The sequence below is a fragment of the Mirounga angustirostris genome, unplaced genomic scaffold (genome assembly GCF_029215605.1).
Source record: "Mirounga angustirostris isolate CCGP_5_RB_7025 unplaced genomic scaffold, mMirAng1.0.hap1 SCAF_15, whole genome shotgun sequence".
In the NCBI taxonomy this organism is placed as follows: domain Eukaryota; kingdom Metazoa; phylum Chordata; class Mammalia; order Carnivora; family Phocidae; genus Mirounga; species Mirounga angustirostris.
This window is the reverse complement of record NW_026991723.1, coordinates 16,852,284-16,861,001: the sequence shown is the minus strand read 5'-3', so window position 1 is coordinate 16,861,001 and position 8,718 is coordinate 16,852,284. Positions and strand designations below refer to the sequence as shown.

General features: G+C 42.0%; 1 protein-coding gene across 1 annotated transcript; it reads left to right on the top strand.

Moving 5' to 3' along the window:
- Positions 1-467: 467 nt before the first annotated feature.
- CUNH9orf40 (chromosome unknown C9orf40 homolog) lies at positions 468-7,428 on the top strand. The gene is made up of 2 exons (XM_045882257.3): positions 468-1,058; positions 5,819-7,428. Exons 1-2 carry the CDS (start codon positions 636-638, stop codon positions 5,975-5,977), a joined length of 582 nt encoding a protein of 193 aa, XP_045738213.1. The 5' UTR covers positions 468-635; the 3' UTR covers positions 5,978-7,428.
- Positions 7,429-8,718: the final 1,290 nt, after the last annotated feature.

Sequence of the window (8,718 nt, the reverse complement as noted above, 5' to 3'; positions counted from 1 at the left end):
CAACACTAGTTTGCTGAAGTCTGTACCTCCTGGAGGTGATTTTAACCTCCTGAAAGCGTCCCCGAGGCCACGGACTCGAGTTAAGGGAATATTAACAAATACATTCTAAAGGTCTTAAACCTACACCGCTTTACCGAGCTCGAGATTTGCACAGCGGCGCCCCACCCCCGGGCAAACAAGGTCACGCCCTCCGGGGGACCAGGCCCCTGGGCCTTTAATAAAGCCGCGGCCGCCTTCCCGCCTCCCCCACCCAACCCCGAGCGCGCACTTCCGGCCGCGGGGGCGTTCGGGAGCGCGCCTCGCGAGTCTCCACCAACCAGCGGCTCCGCCTGGCCGGCGCGAGGACGCGCGCGCACATTTGTGCGCAGGTTCGAATCTCCGCCGCTTCGCGGTAGCTCCCCAACGTCCGGCAGTACCTCGGCCGCAGTGAGGGCAGCGCGCGCGGGCTGCGCCGGGCCCGGCCGCCCCGCCCCCGCCGCCCGCCGCCCGCTCGCCCCGCCCCCGCCGCCCGCCGCCCGCTCGCCCTGAGCAGGTCTTCGCCCGCCCCCGCGCGCTCCGCCCTCGCCCTCCGCCCCCGGAGTTAGCCGCGCTCGGCCTCCCGCGCCGGGCGGGCTCCGCCCGAGGCTCCGGGGCCCATGGCCAAGCGGCGTGCGGCCGAGCCGCTAACGTTCCACGTGCCTTGGAAGCGGCTCCTGCTCTGCGACTTCCCCGAGGAGCCGCCGCCGCTCTGGATCCCGCCGCCGGGGGCCTCCCATCCCGGGCAGCCAGTCGGCGCGCCGGAGCTGCCCCGAAAGCGCAAAATCGACGCGGGGGCTATGACTGAGCCTTCAGCTTCGCCCAGCAAGCGCCGCGACGGCCGGGACAGCAGCGTTCCGGGCGGCGTGCAGCGTGAGGGCCGAGGCCTGGAGACGGGCGAGCCGCCGCAGCAGCTGCCTCCCGTGCGGCCCCGCGGGCCAGGGGAGGAGCCCCGGGGCGCCCGGCCCCCGAGGGGCGGTGGCGACGACGGGGCGGGGCGCACAGAGCCCCGGCGGGGAGACTGGGGGGCAGCGCCGCGCCAGGTAGGGGCTGGGGGCTGGCTGAGCTCTCCAGAGGGCGGGCGGGGTGAGGGGAGAGGGGGTCACCCTTTACGCAGCCACTGCGCGCCCCGGGAGGGAACAGATTGTCCCCGTCTTGACTCGGGCTCATCAGGAAGCCCCAAAAGGCGAAAAGCAGGGGTCCCTGCTGCAGGAAGGACTCGGACTCCCAGGCTACACAGGAAGGGCCCCAGAGCCCTTGGCCTCTTGGCGGCGTTTGGGGAGAGTCCTGGGGGCTGAAAGCACCTGGCTAAACGAGGGGGAAACAGTCCGTCCGGTGGGGTAGACGTGGGCTTGCACCTTCAGTGCCTGTCCTGTGTAAGAGGGAAGCAGGAGGGTGGGTCACGACAGACCTGAGCTTTCTGGAGACTTTGTGAACCGCGATAGGTCTGCTCAAATGGAGAAAGGTGCAGCGCGCCTTCCTTGGCTTAACGATTTCTTCTAGAATTCGTGATAGATTTCTTTCTAAAGAGTGCGACCAATGTGGTGGCCATCAGTTGGACGGCCTGTAGGCATGGGACCGCACTTCTGGTAGAGGAAGGCCCCTCCTCCCTATCTTGGGAAAAGGCATTAAAAAACTCACAGGGTTAGATCGGATCCAGTGAAGAAGGACCATTGTTGAAAATTGATTTGGACCCTAAAGTAAACCGTCTACTAGGATCATATATAAGAGTTCTTATTCTTTGGGAAACGAGCCTGCCCCATCTCTGCACCTAAGAGCTGACTTGTCTAGATCTCTGCTGTTCAATAGGGCAGCCACTAACTGCGTGGAACGACTGAAAACTTGAAATGTGACTAGTCCAGATGGAGTTGTGCTATAAGTGTAAAATACACTCTAGATTTCGAAGATCTCAAAAATTTTTATATTGATTACGCATTGAAAGAACTTGGAGATACTTGGTTGAATAAAATGTATGAAAATTTACCTGTTGTACTTTTTTTAGTATGGCCACTAGAAAAATTTATGTTCGTGGCTGGCATTATATATTTATTGGACAGCTTTGGTCTAGACTTAGGAATTCAGGGCTGCTTTTTGGCAGTTCTGGGTTGACTTACCAGAAGCTTTGGGAATACGAAGACCAAATGTAGGGCTCAATTCACCAAACTCTTCAAGCACCACATCATAGCATCCGTCTCACATTTTGCCATTGTTTTAAGTATCTTATGTAGAATTTACCAAATGCCTTGCTAGACAAAAAGTGAATTGAGGTTCCTTTGGCAGGACGTCTTGGTGAAAAACCCAATAAAATGAGAATTTGGTAGTTGGGAAGGAGCTTTTTCTGTGGTTGTAAGAAATTACCTTTGGACAGTACGATGAGCATTTCTGGATGAAATTCTAAATTGTAAATATTTCCACCCCCAGTTGTCTTGGAATTTAGAAAACGGGTTTTTTTAGACTTTTTTTTCAGGTTGCTTTTAGATGTTCAGAATCTGCTTACTTAAAACCGAATGATAGCACTTACGTTTTGAAAACAGAATAGTTAGAATTTACAGTTATAGCGTGTGTTGCCAATGGCAAACCCTAAAATAACCCCAGAATGATAGTCATCCAGACCTATTTGATATGGAGATAACTACCGTGCACTTTGAAAACTTTTCCTCTTGAGACCATTTTGGTACCCCACCCATATATGGACTTGTCTTTTCTACCAGAACATATTGACTGCAGTATGCCACAGATTGATAAGAAGGAAATATGGAGAATTTTTTAGTGGACTGACACAGACACCTTCTTAGAATCTCTTAGATACACCAGTATTTTTTTTTTTTTTTTAGATTTTATTTATTTATTTGACAGCCAAAGAGGGAACACACAAAGGGGGAGTGGGAGAGGGAGAAGCAGGCTTCCGGCCCAGCAGGGAGCCCGATGTGGGGCTCGATCCCAGGACCCTGGGATCATGACCTGAACCAAAGGCAGACGCTTAACAACTGAGCCACCCAGGGGTCCCATACACCAGTATCTTTCACAGCAGTGACTACATCTGGCCGCTCTGCTTCCTAGTCACTCTATAGTGTGACTATAGCAAGGACATGGCAAGGACTAACCTTGGCCATAGGGGTACCTTCTTCACCAAGACAATCCCTGTTCTTTTCTTTTGGCAAAAGCCTAGGAATCCTCATGTTTCTTCCTTTTGTTAGTTTTGTTCATTAGCTTCTTGTCTTCTGCAAATTTAAGAGGAACATGTTTTCTCCAGCTCCTCTCTTTCCTGCCTCCAAAGATGGAGGTTTTTTGTTTTAAGAGATTTCCAGTGAATTTTCAAGATACAGGGTATAATGAAAATATGGAGACGTTAAAAAGTCTTCTCAATTCATGCAGTATATGTCTCCCTGGTTCCTGGCACTCAGAATAGTCCCTACCCTCACTCTTGGGATCTCATTTAGGAAAAAGTTTCTCAAAAATGTCCTTTCTACATTGAGAATTCAATTTAGGCAGAATAATGATACCTTTTTTCTGTCCTACAACCTCAGAATATTTTTTGAGTTGTCTCAGATGGTTTTTTTGTTGTTTTTTTCTGTTGTTTTGTTTTGGTGTTTTTAGCCAGAGAACTAAAATAAAACCAGGTATTACTTAATTAAATATTTGTGTGTTTTCTCATGATAGTGTTACTATATGCAGATTCATTGCTCTGTGCTGACCCTATTAGCTATTTTTAATGGAAAGTAAGAAGAAACGGTTTTTTGTTTTTTGTTTTCTATTCCTAAGAAGAAAGTAATGAATGATTCATGGGTTTCTTGGGCTAGCAGTATTGAGCAATTACAGTACTAATCCTTAATTTGAAAGAGAGTCCTGGGGGCGCCTGTGTGGCTCAGTTGGTTTAGCGTTGGACTCTTGATTTTGGCTCAGGTCATGATCTCAGGGTTGTGAGATCATGGATCTAGTTGGGCTCTGTGCTGGGCATGAAGCCTGCTTAAGAGTCTTCCTCTCCCTCTACCCCTCCCCCCTAAAATAAATAAATAAGTAGATAGGTAGAAATATATTTTAAAAAAAGAAAAAGAGCCCTGCATTTTACCGATGAGGAAACAGACTTAGATCAAGGTCCGAGTTAGTGGGTGGGGGAGTTATCATGCAAACCCAGGTCTATCTGGTGGCAAAGTTTGTGCTCTTAGCTACTAGGTTACACTGATGTCATTAAAGAATCTTTTTTGGGCCCATGTTTATAAGTAGGTATTTTGAACAGTAGATTTTTTCCAAAAGGCAGAGATACAGACCCTTGTTTTTAACCCTTCTTGCTTATCAAAATGAATTTTTTGGGGGGACATCATTTGAATTACTGCATTTTTTTTATCCCAGCGTAAAGAAATTCCAAAGACACTCTTAATTCTCTAAGCCTTAGTGTCTAAGACACTCAGTGTACTTCCTACTGAAATTTCCTAATAGGCTTGTGTCGTCCAGTAAAGTAACTAGCAACATGTTGCTATTGAGCATTGAAATGTGGCCAGTCTGAATAGTGCTGGAAGTGTAAAATACTTGCCAGATTGTGAAAACTTAGTATGACAAAAAGAATGTAAAAGATTTCATTAATTTTTTAAAAATGACTGCATGTTGAAATGATAATATTTTTGATATATCAGGTCAAATAAAATATTGTTAAGAGTAATTCCATCTGTTTCTTTTTTACTTTTTAAAATTACAGACGTGGCTTTCATTATATTTCTGTTGGATAGTGGTATTACAGCAAGTATGAGCCTAAAGTGAAAACACAACCAAGTAGAATAGATATATAAATACTCATCTGGTTAGGGTGTTAACCTTCAAACTGGTCACCTTGGAATCCTGTATATAATTCCAGTGCTGCTTCCTTGCACAGAGTATTTTTGGGTTGCTTTTGAAATTCTGTGCCAATTTTGAACTTCATTGGAACATCAGCTTCACTTCATAATAACTTGAAACAATATTATAGCCATTCAAAGGAATCTGTTGAATTTTAAACGGGACAGTACTCAACTTGGATTTATCAGTGTTAATATACTGATTTAAAAGTCCTGCCATGTACCAAATCTTGTATCTTTAATAAAATAGTTTAAGATTTTCTTGCTATTTAGCATGTTTATAGCCTAAAGTTTTTTGGCAAGGTGTCAGAATATTTTAGCGTATGTAAAGTCAGTCCCTTAAAATACCAAACCTCAGGGGAAAGACCAAAAATAAGTTGTAGGTATGTGTGTCCAATTGTTTCCTCACTGAAAGGTTAAAAAAAAAAAAAAATTTAAGACCATTTTCCAACGTTTTCTTTGGTTGAAAAATAGAAGAAAATTATCAAGAAGAGATGCTCTTGGGGGCACCTGGGTGGCTCAGTCGTTAAACGTCTGCCTTTGGCTCAGGTCATGATCCCAGGGTCCTGGGATCGAGCCCCGCATCGGGCTCCCTGCTCCGCGGGGAGCCTGCTTCTCCCTCTCCCACTCCCCCTGCTTGTGTTCCCTCACTTGCTGTGTCTCTCTCTGTCAAGTAAATAAATAAAATCTTTAAAAAAAAAAAAAAGAGATGCTCTTGGAAGAAATTCTTCTAAATTTAAACTACTAACAAAATATTTTCACAAATCCATGAATATGAAAATGCACAGATTTGACTGAGTCCATGAAGCACTTTGATTAGGGAGAATTTAAAGGTGTATTTGTTGAAGATGCAAAGTAAAAGACCACAAAATCTAATGTGAGTTTGCTTTTAAAACAAAATTTGTTTCCTGAAAAAAAAAAAGTAACTTTCTATAAAGCATTGATGTACTTTCATCTTTCTTTTCTCCCTAAAGCTCAATGAAGAATTTTGGCAGTATAACACCTTCCAGTACTGGAGGAATCCTTTACCACCTATTGATCTGGCAGACATCGAAGATGTAGTTGAAGACAACCCGCCAGAAGCAACGCTTCAGGGCAAGGATGAAGTGGTTGAGATTGACATGGAGTCCTGACAGAAGGAACTGAAGAATAGGTTTCTCTGAATTTGAGGAGGCACCTCTTAAGTGAATTCACATATTCTTAAGGAAAAAAGTTATTTTCCATACTTGATGTGATACCATTCCCAAACCTGAAAAATGAGGAAAAGTTGTTTTAAAGATAAATGCCTACAGTCAATACTGAAACTTTCAAAAGGGATTTGTCAAGGATGTAGTGCAGTTACAGGGGAAGTGTTTTATATATGTACTCTTAAAGAAAAATTTATGTTTAGACTCAGTTTGAAAATACTGATCTTATAAAAAGGAATTCTGGCAGTTTTAGAAATAGGTGGGGAACACTCAACTATTCCTCTTCTCTGTACCAAAAAGTTAATTTGTGGTACATGAAATGAATATTGTTTTATAATAACTCTTATTAATAAAATGCTTTCTAGTACATTGTATTGACTCTTCTTAGTTGAATAGATAGCTGACTTAAACATCTATGCAAACTTAAAATGTAGGGGGTTAAAGGTGGTATAGTTTTAAAAGAACTTTCTAAATGTAAAGTAGTGAGAATTTCATTTGGGTAGCATGTTTGCATAGTTTCCAATGTTTGATATTTTTTGGGGAATCCTAAATGGGTAAAGAACAATGAGGAGCAAATAGGTGCTTCCCTCCCCGTTTTCTTAGGATGAAAAGAAAGAAATTTAGTTGTATTTCTTAATTTCTTGGTTTTGAATTGTTTTGACGGCATGGTTTTTATTGCTTTTTACTTAAGACTTGTTCTCAACACAGACAACACTTCAGAAATCCTTGCCTGAGCCCCACTGGAGAGATTCCCATTTAATTGAGATGGGCCTTGGTTATAGCTATTTTTTTAAGCACCAGTCCTCCTTTTCCCCAATCCTAATGTGCAGACAACTTTGAGAACCACCAGACTAATGGTAGTTTTTCCTATTTAAAGGAGATAACTAATTTGAGATGAAGCAACTCCTCTTAATTAGCTTTGTTTTTATTTCGCTCTTTCGATGGCTTTGTTACAACTTAAATTATTGTGTTATTACTATTTCATTGTTAAAAAATAAAGTAAGCAGTTTGTGTTTGAGTTGAGTATCAATGATTAAGTTAATTAACTTTTGTACTACATCTAGAATGTTGGCTTTGTAATCGAGTAACTTGTCCTTGTATATTTTTTGTTAATGACAGTAGATCCAAAATTCAGAAAGGGTGATAAATGCCAATGAGAGAGAAAAAAAGCCCAATGTTTCTTATATATCTGTAGGATTTAAATATGGGTTGACATTAATGAGAATATTCTAGAACAAAAGACATGTACTATGGTTAAGAAGGCTTTGGTGTCAGACATGATTCAAAGGCTTGTACTGCCACTTTCTACCTATGTAACATTAAGCAAGTTATTTTTCATCTTCAAGCCCCAGGTTCCTTAATTGTAAAATGAGAAACAATAAATAGTATCTACCTCAGAGAGGCTATGTTTATTGTCAAGCAATATACTAAGTACTTTAACTGCATCTTGTTTAATTCTCATAATAACCTTATTGTAGGTTAAAAAAATAGAATAAATATGCTTTTTGTAGTTATACTTAATTCCACTTTAAGTTGCCACTAGAAATTTCAGGATAAGAATTGGAATTGAAATAACAAGGATGGCAAGCAAGTGGGGGAAGCAGTTAAATTGCTGTGGAAAAAAAAAAAAAATGGCAAACTTTCTTCCCTCTCCTGTTTGACTTGAGGGTAGGAAGGGGTCTGTTTTTGTTCACTGCTCTTCCTACTGCCCAGAACAGTGCCTGTTACATAGTAGATAGTCAATAAAAATCGCATGAGCAAATTAATACGTGTTCTATTAATGGGAAAGTAATGGCAACCATTTTCTAGGAACATATCACAAAGCTAGGCATTTTACCAAAGATGTGCATACAAAAGATGTGTCACAGAGAGCACATAGTAAAACACTGGAAATAGTAAAACACTGGAAACAAGAATGTAAAAACTAAGACATGTCCACCTAATGAACTATAGGAGGCGGTCATCTACTTTAATGAGAAATTTCATAGATACTACATTGCAGGTGAGTGAATAGGAGATTCAAGTGTGCTCAGACGGGTTTCTGGCTGATCAGTTGGTAGAGCTATGCAACGCTTGATCTCAGGGTTGTGAGTTCAAGCCCCACCATCAGTGTTAAAGCTTACTTGAAAAAAAAAAACAACACCTCAGACAATTTTTTTGAGTTTTTGAGCATTATGTGTCAAATAGCATACAAAAACTATAAGGTAAAGATTCAGGAAAAATACTTGCTATCAATATGTTGAAGGCCGAACATTTTTATATAGTTGTATATATAGTTTGATATAAATATGTTTAAAATATAGAATATGAATATGTAAAGATGTATACATACGTGTGTGTGTGTGTGTGTGTGGAGAGAGATTTGAAATAATCCCATTCTTTTAGAAAAAATTGTTAGTAAACCAAGATGATTTGGCAAAATTGTGTGGTGGATAAATTAAGATGGAAATTTAAAAGAATTTTTTTTAAGTTGTACACACTTCACCCAGGTTCCCTAATATAGCATCTTACATTAGCACAGTACAATTATGAAAATGAGGAAATTAATGTTAATATAATTCTATAATACTATTACGAAAAGTGAAGTGACTCATTCCACTCCCATGGAAAGAGTGACTTCAGGCAACTCTTAAAGGATATGTCGAAAAATGTATAAAATATTTTCTCGTCGTCCTACTAACATCTTT